We start from the raw sequence: 19,988 nt of genomic DNA, 5'->3' as shown, positions 1-19,988 counted from the left end.
AGCAAGTCAATATTTTGAAGACGAAACGCACGTCTGGCGTAAATCCCAAAATAATCCTGGTATCTAGGATGAGTTTATATGCATGATATATATAAGAGTTGACTAGCATATAAACCTTTACTGTTTTTTTCATGATTTCACTACTCCATGTTGGTTCAAAGTTGGTTGGCTTGCTTACCAATATTGTTAGGATGTTTACTAAAAAGTAAAATCACAAAAATGCTAAACTCCAAGGAAAAAATTAAAAATGGAGAGTCCCTAATCAAATGGCAAAATCAAATGATAAAACCCATCAAACGAATGGACAACAACTGTCATATTCCCGACTTAGTACAGACATTTTCAAATGTAGAAAATGGTGGATTAAATCTGGTTTTATAGCGCAAAAAAAGGCATTGTTATGTTATTGTATATAACTTGATATGACAAGACAAGGCATATTTATTAATAGGGAGTTAACTCATGTACAGTTTGGATGTGATTTTTTTTTTTGATTTTGATTCTATTGTCCCTATAATAAACTCATCATAGATACCAGGATTACATTTTGTTTTTACGCCAGACACTCGTTTCCTCGACAAAAACTCATCAGTGACGCTCGATTCTAACAGAGTTTATCAGACCAAATAAAGTTCGACGTTGGAGAGCATTGTTGTAGAAATTGGTGTTTTATAATCGTATAATTTGGAACATTAAACTGCATGTATGTCTTAAGATAAATGTAACTGAAAATTGCTTAGTTATAGAGTGTTTAGATTTTATAGGTAGATATAAAAAATGGTTTGCAATGTTGTCAACATCAATACTTTAGTAGGTATAAAGGTAACACATAAGTCATATTATAGAAGCTGTTTGACAAACACAAGTAATAATATTTACATAATTCTAACATGCCTTACTCGAGTCGTGTTTTCATAACGATCGTAATAATATGAAATGCAGACTCAGTTCATAGTTCTCATTGAAACATGGATTATGAACTTACTAGTTTGATAATAAATGAAATACAAATTTAAATGTATCCATTTGAGTATCATCATTTTAAACTCTAAATCAGCACTTTTTGACAAAACCTTCACATTTATTTGAGAGCAAATTATATTTTTATACGACCGCAAAAATTGAAAAAATGTTGGTCGTATATTGATATTTGTATCACATGGGCCTTAGCGTCGTCGTCATCGTCGTCCGAATATTTAGGAATAAGGGGCCAAAAAAGGGCCCAAATAAGCATTTTTCTTGGTTTTCGCACCATAACTTTAGTAATAGTAAATAAAATCTATGAAATTTAAACACAACGTTTATGACCATAAAAGGAAGGTTGGGATTGATTTTGGGAGTTTTGGTCCCAACAGTTTAGGAATTAGGGGCCCAAAGGGTCCACAAATATACAAAAATTGAATCCTTGGGGTTATTTGATATGCTGAATCTTAAAATATACTTTTTTTATTATTGGCCCAGTTTTCAAGTTGGTTCAAATCAGGGTCCAAAATAAAACTTTGTTTGAGTTCATTAAAAATTGAATAATTGGGGTTCTTTGATATGCCAATCTAACTGTGTATGAAGATTCTTAATTTTTGGTCCCATTTTCAAATTGGTCTACATTAAGATTGAAAGGTCCAAAATTAAACTAAGTTTGATTTTAGTAAAAATTGAATTCTTGGGCTTCTTGCATCATGTTCATATGCTGAATCTAAACATGTACGTAGATTTTTGAATATGGATGGGCCCAGTTTTCAAGTTGGTCCAAATCAGGATCCAAAATTATTATATTTAGTATTGTGCAATAGCAAGAAATTTTCAATTGCACAGTATTCAGCAATAGCAAGAAATCTTCAATTGCACAGTATTGTGCAATAGCAAGAAATTTTCAATTGCACAGTATTGTGCAATAGCAAGAAATCTTCAATTGCACAGTATTGTGCAATAGCAAATATTTTCAATTGCACAGTATTACGCAATAGCAAGAACTATCTAATTGTACAATATTGCACAATAGCAATAAATTTCCAATTGGAATTATCTTTCTTTGTCCAGAATAGTTGTTGAATCAACTTAAATCATCGTTTTATACAATATACAATGTATATTTACTTTTAATACCAACTGATAAATTAAAACAATCTATACCATTCAGTGATAACAAGCACTTTTTTACATTTTAATATTTTATGATGTATTTAAATGAGTAGTTATTGTAGTAATTTGAATTGAGATCAGTTTTGGAATAAAGGAAAGGGGGATGTGAAAAAAAATTGGGGGGAGGGGGGTCAATTTTTCTCATTTCAAATTTCATAAATAAAAAGAAAATTTCTTCAAACATTTTTTGAGAGGATTAATATTCAACAGCATAGTGAATTGCTCAAATGTAAAAAAAAACAAAGTTTAAGTTTATTAGTCCACATTCATTCTGTGTCAGAAACCTATGCTGTGTCAACTGTTTAATCACAATCTAAATTTAGAGCTGAATCCAGCTTGAATGTTGTGTCCATACTTGCCCCAACTGTTCAGGGTTCAACCTCTGCGGTCGTGTAAAGCTGCGCCCTGCGGAGCATCTGGATTATATTTTTATACGACTGCAAGAAAAAAAAATGGGATCGTAAAATGTTTTCATGTCCTCATCGGCGTCATTGTCTGTGTCGTCGTCATCCGACGACATTTTGTTTCTCAATAACATAAGTTTAAGTGTATGGATCTCTTTGAAATTTAAGCAAAAGGTTTAATACCCCAACATGAAAGTTGAGTTGGTTTTTTGGGGTGATGGTCTCAACTGTTTAGGAATTAAGGTTAAAAATTGTGCCCAAACAATAATTTTTCTGGTTTCAGAACAATAACTTGTGTATAAGTATTTTGATTGCTCTGAAATTGTACCCAAAGGTTCCATACCACAAGTTGAAGATTGGGATTCATGGTGGGGGTGATCTGTTCTGGAATTAAGTTCAAAAGGGTCTAAAACAATCATTTTTCTAGTTTTCAGACAATAATGCTTGTTTTAGTACACTGATGTCTCTTTTTGAAAACAACTGGGTCAATTTGAATCAAACCTGGCCATACTCATCAGTATGATTACTATCTATATTTGTTGCCATTATTGACTAGTATTGTTCTAGTAATGTATCGTCACATTTACATAAGTATTACTATCTATTCACAATGTTTTTATGTTTTATACAACTTGTAGGTTTGAGTGAATATTCTTTAGATCAAATTCCAAGTAACCCCGAGTTGCTTCGTCTTTCTGGTAATTGTGAGGAAGACTTGATACATGAGTTAGCACTTCGTCTTGGAATGGAAGAGATAGATTGGAAAGATATTGGCAAGAATAACACAGGAAATACAAAGATGGTCAAGTTTTTGACACTTATTCACTTGAAAGAGAATTATTCAATATGTTTTGGAGATCTAGATAGAACTTTGCAAGAAATGAAAATAACAACACACACATTATGCATGGTAAGCTATATAGAGATAAAGTGTTTTTTGCATTTTCATATCTCCCTTTCAATTATGGTCACTTCAAAGTATATTAGCTACGATTTTGACAACTTCAAATCCAAGTTTTAGAGCTGCTTACATCAAAGATGTAAATTTCACAATAAGATTGCTGGAATATTAACATAAACTACAGAGTGTAAATAATTGATATTTAATATCGTGTTACACAACTTAAACTTTTAATGATATTTCATTAAATATGCATCCGGTTTATTTCCCAAGCTTTGCCGACACAGCAGGAGAAATGACCCAGATATATATATAGATATGAACATGTGCTATTTGTTTTTTTAATCATTGGATAATTTTTTTTTAAATAAACGCTCATACTTGACGCCATTTATCAAATTATGTAAACATAACAAAATACAACAAATGCCTCCATATTATTGGAAAATGGTCCAAAAATAATGGCAATATGTATTTACATCTGTATGACAAAACAATGTTGATGATATGTATTCGTGAATTAAATTGGGGGCAATCATTTAAGATACACCGGAAGAATAATATTGAATAGTGAAAATTTTATTTTTTAACTTCTCCTAAGATTGCAGATCTCCTCATAAATGCTTATACAGTTTCATACGACTTCATTTTCAGGTCAGAAGAAGAAAACAAGTGAAATCTAGTAAGTAAACTGTTAAGATATTCATGTACTTAAAACAAAATCTAGTATTTTTGTTTTACTGTACTGTCAACAGAAATTATGCTTAACAGTGACTTTTTTAACCCATGGTCAACCGTAGTGTGGACTTAGCTATAGTGCTGTGTCTGTCTATCAATTCTCCTTATTAACTAATGTCTTACAGTAACATCAGTTTAAAATCATAGAAACTGCATATGTTGTCAAGTAATGCACATATTCTCCATGTAAATTGACAGAAGCATAAACATGAATTGTGTTTGTTAATTGTTGTGTTTAGGAAAAACACAAACAGGATCTAATATTGAAAGTGATGTTTTGTCAATTTATGGGCAGTTTATTCTTATAATCACTTTGTCATTATTTTTTACTCTTACTAGACCAATGGTTTGGCTAGTGATCATGTATGCCCCTTTGTGTTCTTGTCATTCAATCATAACACTTGGTAGTGTGCACTTGTTAGTCTTACTTGACCAATGGTTTGGCTAGTGATCATGTATGCCCCTTTGTGTTCTTGTCATTCAATCATAACACATGGTAGTGTGCACTTGTTAGTCTTACTTGACCAATGGTTTGGCTAGTGATCATGTATGCCCCTTTGTGTTCTTGTCATTCAATCATAACACTTGGTAGTGTGCACTTGTTAGTCTTACTTGACCAATGGTTTGGCTAGTGATCATGTATGCCCCTTTGTGTTCTTGTCATTCACTCATAACACTTAGTAGTGTGCACTTGTTAGTCTTACTTGACCAATGGTTTGGCTAGTGATCATGTATGCCCCTTTGTGTTCTTGTCATTCACTCATAACACATGGTAGTGTGCACTTGTTAGTCTTACTTGACCAATGGTTTGGCTAGTGATCATGTATGCCCCTTTGTGTTCTTGTCATTCAATCATAACACATGGTAGTGTGCACTTGTTACTCTTACTTGACCAATGGTTTGGCTAGTGATCATGTATGCCCCTTTGTGTTCTTGTCATTCAATCATAACACTTGGTAGTGTGCACTTGTTAGTCTTACTGACCAATGGTTTGGCTAGTGATCATGTATGCCCCTTTGTGTTCTTGTCATTCAATCATAACACTTGGTAGTGTGCACTTGTTACTCTTACTTGACCAATGGTTTGGCTAGTGATCATGTATGCCCCTTTGTGTTCTTGTCATTCAATCATAACACATGGTAGTGTGCACTTGTTAGTCTTACTTGACCAATGGTTTGGCTAGTGATCATGTATGCCCCTTTGTGTTCTTGTCATTCAATCATAACACATGGTAGTGTGCACTTGTTAGTCTTACTTGACCAATGGTTTGGCTAGTGATCATGTATGCCCCTTTGTGTTCTTGTCATTCAATCATAACACTTGGTAGTGTGCACTTGTTAGTCTTACTTGACCAATGGTTTGGCTAGTGATCATGTATGCCCCTTTGTGTTCTTGTCATTCAATCATAACACTTGGTAGTGTGCACTTGTTAGTCTTACTTGACCAATGGTTTGGCTAGTGATCATGTATGCCCCTTTGTGTTCTTGTCATTCAATCATAACACTTGGTAGTGTGCACTTGTTAGTCTTACTTGACCAATGGTTTGGCTAGTGATCATGTATGCCCCTTTGTGTTCTTGTCATTCAATCATAACACTTGGTAGTGTGCACTTGTTAGTCTTACTTGACCAATGGTTTGGCTAGTGATCATGTATGCCCCTTTGTGTTCTTGTCATTCACTCATAACACATGGTAGTGTGCACTTGTTAGTCTTACTTGACCAATGATTTGGCTAGTGATCATGTATGCCCCTTTGTGTTCTTGTCATTCACTCATAACACATGGCAGTGTGCACTTGTTAGTCTGTGTTCTTGTCATTCACTCATAACACATGGTAGTGTGCACTTGTTAGTCTGTGTTCTTGTCATTCAATCATAACACTTGGTAGTGTGCACTTGTTAGTCTGTGTTCTTGTCATTCAATCATAACACTTGGTAGTGTGCACTTGTTAGTCTGTGTTCTTGTCATTCAATCATAACACTTGGTAGTGTGCACTTGTTAGTCTGTGTTCTTGTCATTTACTCATAACACATGGCAGTGTGCACTTGTTAGTCTTACTTGACCAATGGTTTGGCTAGTGATCATGTATGCCCCTTTGTGTTCTTGTCATTCACTCATAACACATGGCAGTGTGCACTTGTTAGTCTGTGTTCTTGTCATTCACTCATAACACTTGGTAGTGTGCACTTGTTAGTCTGTGTTCTTGTCATTCAATCATAACACTGGGTAGTGTGCACTTGTTAGTCGGTGTTCTTGTCATTCACTCAACACTTGGTAGTGTGCACTTGTTAGTCTGTGTTCTTGTCATTCACTCATAACACTTGGTAGTGTGCACTTGTTAGTCTTACTTGACCAATGGTTTGGCTAGTGATCATGTATGCCCCTTTGTGTTCTTGTCATTCACTCATAACACATGGTAGTGTGCACTTGTTAGTCTTACTTGACCAATGATTTGGCTAGTGATCATGTATGCCCCTTTGTGTTCTTGTCATTCACTCATAACACATGGCAGTGTGCACTTGTTAGTCTGTGTTCTTGTCATTCACTCATAACACTTGGTAGTGTGCACTTGTTAGTCTGTGTTCTTGTCATTCACTCATAACACATGGTAGTGTGCACTTGTTAGTCTGTGTTCTTGTCATTCAATCATAACACATGGTAGTGTGCACTTGTTAGTCTGTGTTCTTGTCATTCAATCATAACACTTGGTAGTGTGCACTTGTTAGTCTGTGTTCTTGTCATTCAATCATAACACATGGTAGTGTGCACTTGTTAGTCTGTGTTCTTGTCATTCAATCATAACACTTGGTAGTGTGCACTTGTTAGTCTGTGTTCTTGTCATTCAATCATAACACTTGGTAGTGTGCACTTGTTAGTCTGTGTTCTTGTCATTCACTCATAACACTTGGTAGTGTGCACTTGTTAGTCTGTGTTCTTGTCATTCAATCATAACACTTGGTAGTGTGCACTTGTTAGTCTGTGTTCTTGTCATTTACTCATAACACTTGGTAGTGTGCACTTGTTAGTCTGTGTTCTTGTCATTTACTCATAACACATGGTAGTGTGCACTTGTTAGTCTGTGTTCTTGTCATTCAATCATAACACTTGGTAGTGTGCACTTGTTAGTCTGTGTTCTTGTCATTCTCTCATAACACATGGTAGTGTGCACTTGTTAGTCTGTGTTCTTGTCATTTACTCATAACACTTGGTAGTGTGCACTTGTTAGTCTGTGTTCTTGTCATTTACTCATAACACATGGTAGTGTGCACTTGTTAGTCTGTGTTCTTGTCATTCAATCATAACACTTGGTAGTGTGCACTTGTTAGTCTGTGTTCTTGTCATTCTCTCATAACACTTGGTAGTGTGCACTTGTTAGTCTGTGTTCTTGTCATTCACTCATAACACATGGTAGTGTGCACTTGTTAGTCTTGTTTGTGAAGAAAGTAAATTATCAGAGGCTGTTTACAAGGGAAGCAGTATGACTAAAAAGGACCTAGAAAAATCTTTGAAAGGTCCATTTTGCCTGAGGGAACTTTATTTCCGTAATAATTTCTAAACATATCAACAAATACTTGTAATAGAAAAAACGTTTGATTTGAATCATACCAGCTAAAAAACTAACTGCGCTGATAATAATTGTGCATTCTGTGATAAGCATTTTACAAACAGCACTTTCAAAAAGAGGCTACAAATACCAGAGGGACATTCAAACTCATAAGCAGAAAATAAACTGACAACGCCATGGCTTAAAAAGACAAGGACAAACAGAAACACAATAGCATACAAAAGAAAACACTTAAAACTAAAGACTAAGCAACACGAACCGTACTAACCATTGGGTGTGATGTAAGGTGCGCCAGAAGGGTACACAGAACCTGCTCCACACGAGGCACCCATCATGTTGTTCGTGTCAGCTTAAACCAATCCTAGAAAATATAATGATTGTTTAAAACATCATTTGAAGGAAATGATTTTCTGGATTTCTGGCAGTGTGAGTAACGGCCTGATTGAATAGTGATTAATGTATAATTTGCAAAATGTTTGAATGCGAATACAAGAAAAACATATGTTTAGAATCGAGTCAGTAAACATGGTAAATACCATTTGACACTAAAAGTTGATCGAGATTCAGGAAATCTTGTTGTTTTAATAAAGCAAGGACAAGGTGTTTAAAAAATTCCTTTTAGATTAATGTCCATGAGTTCATGTAAAATTATTCACTTACATGTATTATTTAAGTCTGAATTCTCTTATAGGAATATCAGACGATATATTAGATTGTATCCCTACAGATGAAATTTTAGACAAGCTAGCACCACAGATTGGAAAAATGGTTTTTCAACTTGGAACAGAACTGGGATTGTCTATAGCGGATTTAGAAAATATCGACAAATGTAGTCCCAATTTGACAGCCCAAAATAAGGAAGTGTTATTTACTTGGAGAAAAGACAGATCAGTAAAACCTACAATACGGGTCATCAAACAAGCTTTAGTTAATATAAGAAAAGGTGTACGTTGTTTGGAGGAGGTTGTGAAGAACATAGATGCAAAAACATTAAGAGCTGTGGAAATTGTTACAGGTAATAATATGCTGCGACAGAAAATGTGCATGGAAGCTTTTCAGTAGCTTTTTATTTACGGAATAGGTAGCATTCGTAAATGAATCTTAATCTGAAATATGATTATTCCGTCATGTTGAGTCCCCCAGTCAATTTTAAGCCATATCCACTGCGTTTCATTAAGTTATGTTAAAACAATTCAATTGCAGTCAACTCAGTAGTATCAGATAATTTAGTATACAGATGGCATCTGGAATCATCTAGGAATCTCTTTTAAACTATTTGTATATCTTTGCTTCTAGTTGTTAAGGTTGTTTTTTTTTTGGTTTTTAATTTAATTTCTTTGAAATGTTGTAATAGTATTGATGTACTACTCTTGTGAAGTAATGCACTCTAATCTTTTTTTTATTTGTTATGACCTGCGTTTCCTTTGTTAAGTGTTGGTTTATGTCAATTCAATGCATATATATGTGTCAGAAAATTTTTGAATATTTTAAGTTCTATATTTAGAACCAATCTTGAAAATTAACCTATCTTTAACCTGTGACAGCTGTGTAAAAGGAACATATAAAAACCAAATATCAAATGCACTTTGTGCTTAACTTGTCAAATTGATACTAAAAAGTCCTTTTCTATGTATGCAGGCATTTGTTTTTTTTTTAGCATTTCAGTGTTTCTGTTGTTCCATTGTTTTCCTTATAGTTGAAGGTTTTTCCATAGAATTAGATTCTGTCTTGAGAGTTTGAGCTGTGCTCAACTTTTATATTCTATATTTTGTATGCATGCAATTTCAAAACGTGAACTAAAGTTCAGACTTTTCGTTTGCTTGACAATACATATTTTGAAATGAAATCAGAACATGCAGAATGCTAAAAATATAATCATTTTGATATCTTAATCAACTTACATGCTAAACGAAATTTTGTATTACTACAATTACAGATAAAATCAGAGATAATGCAGACAGAATCATACAGGACATACAAATCAGTCAAATTTTAGATCATATGATGACACATCTGGTGATATCAGTAGATGACAGACGCCGTATTGAACAACATGCTGGACAAGATGATCAAAACAGAGCATTGCTGGATATTGTGATTAAAAGAAAAGAACCTGCGTATAGTGTATTTGTTGATGGATTACTAAATTATGGATACGAAGATATCGCTAATGATTTGAAATGTGACACACAGGAAACGAGTCCAAGTACAACATTAGTATCTGCTGAAAATGAAGGTATGGCTGAAGGGTTTATTATAAACACAAGCAAATATGTTGATACTGAAATTATAATACTTTGGTATAACTGGATGCTCTGTTTACTTAGTCATTCAAAATAGAGGTGTGCAATAGTCCACATGTGGAGCAGGATCTGCTTACCCTTCCGGAGCACCCTAGATCACCCCTAGTTTTTTGGTTGGGTTCGTGTTGTTTATTCTTAGTTTTCTATGTTGTGTCGTGTGTGCTGTTGTTTGTTTGTCTTTTTTCAAGGAAAGCATGATAGGAAACAGAAGCTCTGGAATATCGTATCAACTGGGAGATATATATGGCTGAACTTACATGGATGTGGGGTATATAAAACAAGGGAAAAATGTCCATTGGTTTTGAGGTGACCATGGCTGAGATGATAATTACCTAGCAATGGCTTAGATCATAGTTAGCTAACATTGGCTGAGATCATAGTTACCTAACAATGGCTGAGATCATAGTTACCTAACATTGGCTGAGATCATAGTTACCTAACAATGGCTGAGATGATAGTAACCTAACAATGGCTGAGATGATAGTTACCTAACATTGGCTGGTATCTCATGTATCTGTCCGGTACTGTAATGCTCATCAAAGATACCTTGCTTGGCGAGTCACAAAACTAGTATACCAATGATTGATAGAAAACGACACATCATTTGAACCTGACTGATATGGATTTACCTTACTCAGATCTGTGGTCATAAAAAAAAGAGTCAGAAATTTCATGGCCCAATAATAAGGTCCAAATGTGATCACTTTAAACTGTTTTCTTTTAGTTGGTATTGGTTATCTGATCATTGCCTTCTAAACAATTTTTGAATTTCTGTTTGCCATAGTATATTGTGTCTTTCTTTACATCTGCTTTGATTTTTTCCTTCATCAGCTTTCAAGGAACAGTTTGATAAAAGCCAGATTGTTCAATTTTGTTTTTGAAGTTTGTATGATCAATTTTAGAATACTCTTCAATATTTTTTATTTCATTTTGTAATAAAAATACACTTTTTTCCTCTTGTGCAACTGAAGCATTTTTCTTCATCAGGAATGTTCAAATCCATACATTTAAAAGCCTATGATATATTAGCTCGGACTTCGTTTAAACTAAGTTTTACTGTATTTATTCCACGTTAGCTAGATGTTTAGGGAGAGGGTTGAGATATCACAAAAAAAATGTGTAACCCTGTCTCATTTATGCACATGTGCTAAGTCATGAACCTCTAGTCGTGTGTATTTTCTAATTTTGGTTCATTCATGTTTCGAATTTTAGTGTGGCTTTGATTTTGCTGAACTAGTTTTTTTATCTTTTTGTTGAAAACCCATTGATAGCATAAGGCTGTTTTCTGCTCTTTGTCGGGTTGTTGTCTCTTTCACACATTCTCCATTTCCAATCTCATGTCTATGTATGATTACAATCTCTCTAAAAATGTTATGTGTTTGATAATTTCAAAGCAGACTTATAATGTTGTTGTCTTTTTGACAAATTCCCCATTTCCATTCTTAATTTTATTATAAATCTACATTATGCAATATGTACAATTTGTGTTATTCCTGACTTGATACAGACATTTCCTTATACCGAAAAGTTAGCTTAACCTCTCACTTGTATGACAGTCACATAAAAGAGCCATGGTGTAGTGGTTAGTGCATCAGACTACTAACACAAAGGTTCCTGGTTCGATTCCCGTCTGGTATGAAAATTTCAGGGACTGAATTTTCGGCTCTCCCTTTACACCATTTGCGAGTATGGTCTTGATGAAAGGATGATAGTCCGTCGGAAGGGGACGATAAATGGCTGACCCGTGTTAAGAGAGAGCCATATTGCACGTTAAAGACACCCTTGTAGATTTCGAAAAAAGAGCAGGCTAATTCCGCTACAAGGCAGCACTTGCACCCGCAAAGTGGAAATGGATTAATATAAGTTGCTGTTTCCCAATCCACTATAAATAAAAATGTTTACACTAAAAACAATTTGTGAACAAAACGAACAAGACATAATAGATACAAATGTAGAAAATGGGGGTACAACAGTCAACTTTGTCATATAATTTCAATCACTATAAAAACAAACAAAGATGTCAAGAAAGTAAAAAAAAACATATAGATAAAGCACATAAAATAGGAAACACAAGAATACAAAAAATTACCACATCACAACAACACAATGCCTGGATGTACAAGTACAGTCACTCCTAAAGATACTACCAAACACAGCACAACAACACAGTCCCTGGATATACAAGTACAGTCACTCCTAAAGATACTACCAAACACAGCACAACAACACAATGCCTGGATGTACAAGTACAGTCACAACTAAATATACTACCAAACACAGCACAACAACACAATCCCTGGATGTACAAGTACAGTCACTCCTAAAGATACTACCAAACACAGCACAACAACACAATCCCTGGATGTACAAGTACAGTCACTCCTAAAGATACTACCAAACACAGCACAGCACAACAACAAAATCCCTGGATGTACAAGTACAGTCACTCCTAAAGATACTACCAAACACAGCACAGCACAACAACAAAATCCCTGGATGTACAAGTACAGTCACTCCTAAAGATATTACCAAAAATGGACCAAACAGTAAACGTTAATAATTTACAAAGACAAAAAAAAAACTATAACACGTATTAAGATGATAAACAACTTCAGTACCTAGAACCTTACATCAAGACCATCATGTATTGTTTGTGAAGTTGATACGGAATATTTATCAACAAGGTCTTAGTATCTTTTGATGAACTTTTTTTTAGAAAAAGGACGAGATATTTGACACTATGTAATATATTCCCAAAACTTAATAATGTTTATGTTTTTTATCACGAAAGGTCAATAACACTTAAGAAAAACAAGTTCCTCATATTTTGTAGGCTTATCAGACTGGAAAGTTCGTATACAGAAGAATTATCTCAAGATCATCACTGATATACAACCTGAAAGCATAGTAGATCATCTTATATCAAAACAAGTGATGTCAAATGACGATGGGAAAAAGATAGAATCTGGTAAAACACCACAGGAGAAGAATAGGACGTTAATTGACATGCTTTTACGTAAAAAGGAACAGGGATTTATTGAATTTCTAAAAGCTCTACGTAAAGACCATGTTTATGCAGATCTAGCAGATCAAATAGAAAAGACATTAGTTACGAGCACAGATATATCAATCCTTCGTAAATGCTTGAAATAAAATAAATGTAATTTCTTTCAGAAAAAACCTTTCACGTGAAGGTAAAGACACCTAGGACAAAAATCTGTAGACAATGAATACAAGGAGGTATTGTCAAACCAATGTTCAATGATTTGGTCACTTAAACCATCAATGTGAATGAATCACAATATATATTTGATAACAATCTTTAATATTATACATATGTCATGTGTGAGTGTCATGCTTGGCAAGGAAAAAGCTATCTACGAGTGTTCGTTCTATAACTGATATGATAATTATGAAGCAGTCATGACATATTCTGTATTCATATAACATAATTTTAATGTTTTTTAATATAATAATTTGGAACCAGTAATTGGAAAGTTCATATGCACTACTGTTTTTTCAAAGGTCAAAACATATGGCTGCACTGCATATTTTCAACATTTATATGCCTCAAACTTCCAATAATTTAAACCTACATGTATACTGAAATTATGTATTTCCTCTCATTTAACATTTGGTCCTTCTCAGAATTTAATTTGGCTGCTATCCATGTGGGTTCATTCTGGTAAAGTTCCCAAGATGTGTCTCTTTGAGATGCAACATAGTATCATATCTAGCAACCAGTAGGTTAACAAAACATATATCACTAGTATATATCCCGAAAGAGGCGTGGTTTGTGAAACAGCTGTATTTACAAAGTGCAACCTAAAAGAAATGACATAACTTGATACAATATACTATATGTACTATTTTGATAAATTTTGAATAACCTACATAGCTGCAATTAGGTTATATAAATTTCATTTCAGTCATAATTGTGTATGTTAATCTCTTAAAGCTGTTAAAGGTTACCTTAATAGTCAATTTAGGTCTACATAATAAGTCTAATGAATAGTCAAGTATGCACATATGAAATAACTAATTCAGTGACTGAATCTTGTCCTTAAGGTGTTTCTGAATTTTTTGACTTGTTGTATATTGTGTTTATAAAACAGCTACTTTTATATGTACATTTGTAAATAAAATGCCTCTTCATAAATATAGTTTTGAAAAAAATGTAACGATATGCTCTTATTATGTAAATATAGTTGTTGCTAAAATAACATAGTATTTCACAACGATATGCTCTTATAATGTAAATATAGTTGTTGCTAACATAACATGGTATTACACAACGATATGCTCTTATTATGTAAATATAGTTGTTGCTAACATAACATGGTATTTCACAACGATATGCTCTTATTATGTAAATATAGTTTTTGCTAACACAACATTGTATTTCACAACGATATGTTCTTATTATGTAAATATAGTTGTTGCTAACATAACATGGTATTTCACAACGATATGCTCTTATTATGTAAATATAGTTTTTGCTAACACAACATTGTTTTTCACAACGATATGTTCTTATTATGTAAATATAGTTGTTGCTAACATAACATGGTATTTCACAACGATATGTTTTTATTATGTAAATATAGTTGTTGCTAACATAACATGGTATTTCACAACGATATGCTCTTATTATGTAAATATAGTTTTTGCTAACACAACATTGTATTTCACAACGATATGTTCTTATTATGTAAATATAGTTGTTGCTAACATAACATGGTATTTCACAACGATATGCTCTTATTATGTAAATATAGTTTTTGCTAACACAACATTGTATTTCACAACGATATGTTCTTATTATGTAAATATAGTTGTTGCTAACATAACATGGTATTTCACAACGATATGTTTTCATTATGTAAATATAGTTGTTGCTAACATAACATGGTATTTCACAACGATATGCTCTTATTATGTAAATATAGTTTTTGCTAACACAACATTGTATTTCACAACGATATGTTCTTATTATGTAAATATAGTTGTTGCTAACATAACATGGTATTTCATAACGATATGCTCTTATTATGTAAATATAGTTGTTGCTAACATAACATTGTATTTCACAACGATATGCTCTTATTATGTAAATATAGTTGTTGCTAACATAACATGGTATTTCACATCGAAAGTTTTTGACATCTGTTCTGTCAAATGAACTTATCTTTCATCCATCAGAAAAAAACGATTTTAAATCCAAACAGATCAGTGATAATTGTTTGGTTATATTATATTTTCAAATAGTTGAGAACATACATGACATATCAAATGTCAAAAAACATTTGAAAACCTACTACCAAGCAAATGTTTGGCCTCTTTCAAGTCAGGCTATCTGCACCATGTGTTGTTTGGTGGTGTTTTAGCGCAATGCTATACAACTTTCTGCTTGATTTGCCTTTTTAACATATTTTTTATCGTCACTGATGAGTCTTTTGCTAAAGTTCTTCAGAAGATACCAAGACCTTGTTGATACATATTCAACTTCACAAATAATACATGATGGTCTGGAAGTATAGAGTTTAGTCACTGACGTTGTTTATCACCCTAATTACGTGTTGTGGTGTTCTTTTATTTCTCTTTGTAAATTACTTTTACTGTTTAGCTCTTTTTGGTAATACCCTTTTGGGATCTTTTGGTGTGGCTCAGTACTTAAACATCCCGCCATTGTGTTATTGTGCTATGGTCATTATTGTATTCTTGTATATTTTTGCCTATGTGCTTTGGTCTATATGTCATTTTGTTTTTCCTTGTTGACATATTTGTCTTTTTTTATAGAGATTAAGATTATAACACAATGTTGACTGCTATACCTCTATGTTTGACATTTAATTTTTTTTCTGTTTGTTTTGTTCACACATTGTGTCAATATAATGGAATTTTATGCGACTGTCATATAAGTGAGAGGTTAGGCTAGCTATAAAACCAGGTTTACTTCACCATTTTCTACATAAGGAAATGCCTGAAACAATTCAGGAATATGATTTCATATTCGTTTGATGTGTTTGAGATTTTGATTTTGCCATTTGATAAGGGAATTTTTCGTTTTGAATTTTCCTTGAATTTCTGATATTTTACTGTTTTGTAAACAAAAAATACAATGACGCTCACAATGATAAGCCTGGAATCTTTTATGATTTTTTTTTTTGTTGTACGTCTGTTACTAATTTGAAGGAGTCGAGTGTGTAAAATTTGAATTTCAATATTCATTTTAACCCCCTTTTCCTTTCATCGCCAATATCAAAATTTGTATATAAAAATAAGGAGATAGGATATGATTGCAAATGAGACAACTATATATATCCACCAAAGTTCAAATAAAGTGGAGGTAAGCAAGTATAGGCAACTGTATGGGCTGTATGAGAAAAACCCATACCGTAAAGTCGGCTATAAAAGGCCCCAACATGACAAATATGAAACAATTCAATTGAGAAAACTTACAACCTAATTTATGACAAAACAATTTATGAAAAACAAATATGACAGACTTAAACCAACGACAACCACTGAACTACAGACTCCTGACTTGGGACAGCCACATACATAATCTGGCGGGGTTGAACATATTTATGAGCCCTCAACCTGGAACAGTGTTTCATAGTTTGTCTTCAACTTATTCCTTTATTCCATTATTAACTATTTCCATTGATTTTATGTGAACATGTTTATATATTCTATAATATTTAATATTGATTATATTTTGTCAGAAATTATTTCGCAACAATCATAGTCCGATTTCATGCTTGATAATTTTGTCCTTGTACTGAATCACTCCATACGTGTATAAAAAAATCTTAAGCCTGATTTGTTATAATTTCCAACCTTTTTCAATGCTTATACATTTTGCCTTCAAACTGTTCGGATTAGCACAACTGTGTAATACCTAGTGACTTTGTAATTTACAAATTAAATATGTTATGAAACCGTTGTGTTTATTGTTGATGTGGTTATTGTAGCACTATTTGTGTTTTAGTTGTTTCTTCTACTTGTATATATGTATAAACTATTAATGCAGTCTACCTTCTCTGAAGGTAAAAACAAAACTAAATACATGTTCTTGTTCTTATTCATTTTACGCCCGCAAAAACATTTTGGAATCGTAAAATGCTATCATGTCTGCGTCGGCGTCGTCAGAAGACATTTAGTTTCCGGACAATATCTTAAGTTTCAGTGAATGGATATCTTTGAAATTTAAGCAAAAGTTTAAATACCACAAAAGGAAGGTATGGATTGTTTTTAGGGTGATGGTCTGAACTGTTTAGAAATAAGGGGCTAAAAAGGGGCCGAAAACAAGCATTTTTCTAGTTTCAGGACAATAACTTGTGTATAAGTATTTTGATTGCTCTGATTACCCAAACCGTTCAGGAATTTGGGGCCAAAAAGGGTCTAAAACAAGCATTTTTCTAGTTTTCAGACAATTACTCGTGTTTAAGTGTATTGACATCTCTCAAACTGCACCACATTTTACGATAATTTAAATCATCGATCAAACCATAAGCAAATGTAAGAAATGCCTTCCAGAATATATTCAAACGATTATCTATTAATAGGTAGTCTTTATACTTTAGAGATAACTATTATATTTGAAGCTTGGCGGATATCCGTCTGTAGTTTTACTGTAGCAAATTTAGTTTACTTGACAACGCCTATCGGAGACAGGTAAACGGATATGTGCGACAATAAAACTGCTGATGGACGTCCGTAAAGCTTCAAATACAGTACAGTTATCACTATACTAATGCAAAATAAACAAATCAATCAATTTTAGTCATTATTTAATTTTTTTTTACTTCATATTGGTGAAATTACTTGCCAATACATTCTGGTATTTAAAATCTCAGCTTCATTAGTCACAGACAGGGATATAGAGAATTTAACGCTTATTGTCATCCAATCAGAACCATTGATACAAAATTATTGCATTAAATATATATTTTAATGGACATTGGCTTGCTTTTCTTTTCGACGTTTCATCTGCCAATTAAAACTTTGACATGTGTATTAAACACTTGAATATCTCAATTTCTTCTTCAATTGATAATCTTCTTGGAAAAATCATCTGGTTAAGGCCGAGCTCTGTGGTTAAGGTATTAGGTAACATATTTTTAGGCAACTGTATTTCAACGATGTTCAAGTCTCATCAATCCAAGGAAAAAGACAAAAACTCAACGAACGAATCGCCTGAACTGTAAAAAGATCAACATGGGGTGTATTGATATGATTTGTTTTTCTTTACATTGAAAGCAAAAAAGGCGCGCAATATACATATGATAAAGAGATTTATCGGTTCTCGGGCAAATATACATTTTGTGGGAGATTTCGGGAAATTGATGTACCGACTGACAACGACTAGCAAAAAAAGAGAAAAAGACCAAAAGATAAACAACAGTACACAAAACACAACATAGAAAAATAAGAACTGAGAAACAGGAACACCACCATTAACTGGGAATGATCTCAGGTGCTCAGGATGCGACGAACCCCACCATTAACTGGGAGTGATCTCAGGTGCTCAGGATGCGACGAACCCCACCATTAACTGGGAGTGATCTCAGGTGCTCAGGAGGGGACGAACCCACCATTAACTGGGAGTGATCTCAGGTGCTAAAGATGGGACTAACCCCACCATTAACCGGGAGTAAGTGATCTCAGGTGCTCAGGATGGGACGAACCCCACAATTAACTGGGAGTGATCTCAGGTTCTCAAGATGGGACTAACCCCACCATTAATTGGGAGTGGTCTCAGGTGCTCAGGATGGGACGAACCCAACCATTAACTGGGAGTGATCTCAGATGCTCAGGATGGGACGAACCCCACCATTACCTGGGAGTGATCTCAGGTGCTCAGAATGGGACGAACCCCACCATTAACTGGGAGTGATCTCAGGTGCTCAGGATGGGACGAACTCCACCATTAACTGGGAGTGATCTCAGGTGCTCAGGATGGGACGAACCCCACCATTACCTTGGAGTGATCTCAGGTGCTCAGCATGGGACGAACCCCACCATTAACTGCGAGTGATCTCAGGTGCTCAGGATGGGACGAACCCCACCATTAAATGGGAGTGATCTCAGGTACTCAGGATGGGACGAACCCCACCATTAACTAGGAGTGATCTCAGGTGCTCAGGATGGGACGAACCTCACAATTAACTGGGAGTGATCTCAGGTGCTCAGGATCGGACGAACCCCACCATTAACTGGGTGTGATCTCAGGTGCTCAGGATGAGACGAACCCCACCATAAACTAGGAGTGATCTCAGGTGCTCAGGATGGGACGAACCCAAATATTAACTGGGAGTGATCTCAGATGCTCAGAATGGGACGAACCCCACCATTAACTGAGAGTGATCTCAGGTGCTCTGGATGGGACGAACCCCATCATTAATTGGGAGTGATCTCAGGTGCTCAGGATGGGACGAACCCGACCTTAACTGGGAGTGATCCCAGGTGCTCAGGATGGGATGAACCCCACCATTAATTGGGAGTGACCGGCATAGACTTTTGCTTAAATTGTGATAGAAATTTCTCCCTTTTATATACTTTTCCTATATGCCCTCCTTCTTTGTTTCTAAAAGTCCTTCATACTGGGAAATTTCCCTATTTACCGAAGGCATTTGAGTGAAAAGAATACATTTTCCGTTTCACCTCTTTTATCTATTATAAAAATAAGGTATCAAAAAGTAATTATGTAAATATAGTTGTTGCTAACATAACTTGGTATTTCACAACGATATGCTCTTATTATGTAAATATAGTTGTTGCTTACATAACATGGTATTTCACAACGATATGCTCTTATTATGTAAATATAGTTGTTGCTTACATAACGTGGTATTTCACAACGATATGCTCTTATTATGTAAATAAAGTTGTTGCTAACATAGCATGGTATCTCACAACGATATGCTCTTATTA

At 34.3% G+C, this 19,988-nt stretch overlaps 1 protein-coding gene across 2 annotated transcripts in view; it reads left to right on the top strand.

Moving 5' to 3' along the window:
- The window catches only part of LOC143051536 (uncharacterized), a 202,662-nt gene extending 189,449 nt beyond the window's left edge, over positions 1 to 13,213 (top strand). For both annotated transcript variants that reach the window (XM_076224428.1, XM_076224429.1), the window contains 5 exons: positions 3,182 to 3,453; positions 4,099 to 4,126; positions 8,438 to 8,761; positions 9,683 to 9,982; positions 12,883 to 13,213. In XM_076224428.1, coding sequence (XP_076080543.1) covers positions 3,182 to 3,453; positions 4,099 to 4,126; positions 8,438 to 8,761; positions 9,683 to 9,982; positions 12,883 to 13,202 — 1,244 coding nt within the window. In that variant the 3' untranslated portion in view covers positions 13,203 to 13,213. The remainder of the gene's footprint in view (positions 1 to 3,181; positions 3,454 to 4,098; positions 4,127 to 8,437; positions 8,762 to 9,682; positions 9,983 to 12,882) is intronic.
- Positions 13,214 to 19,988: the final 6,775 nt, after the last annotated feature.

The sequence above is a fragment of the Mytilus galloprovincialis genome, chromosome 11, assembly GCF_965363235.1.
Source record: "Mytilus galloprovincialis chromosome 11, xbMytGall1.hap1.1, whole genome shotgun sequence".
NCBI lineage: Eukaryota > Metazoa > Mollusca > Bivalvia > Mytilida > Mytilidae > Mytilus > Mytilus galloprovincialis.
Note: the sequence above shows the minus strand (reverse complement) of the source record. Positions and strands in the feature narration are given on the sequence as shown.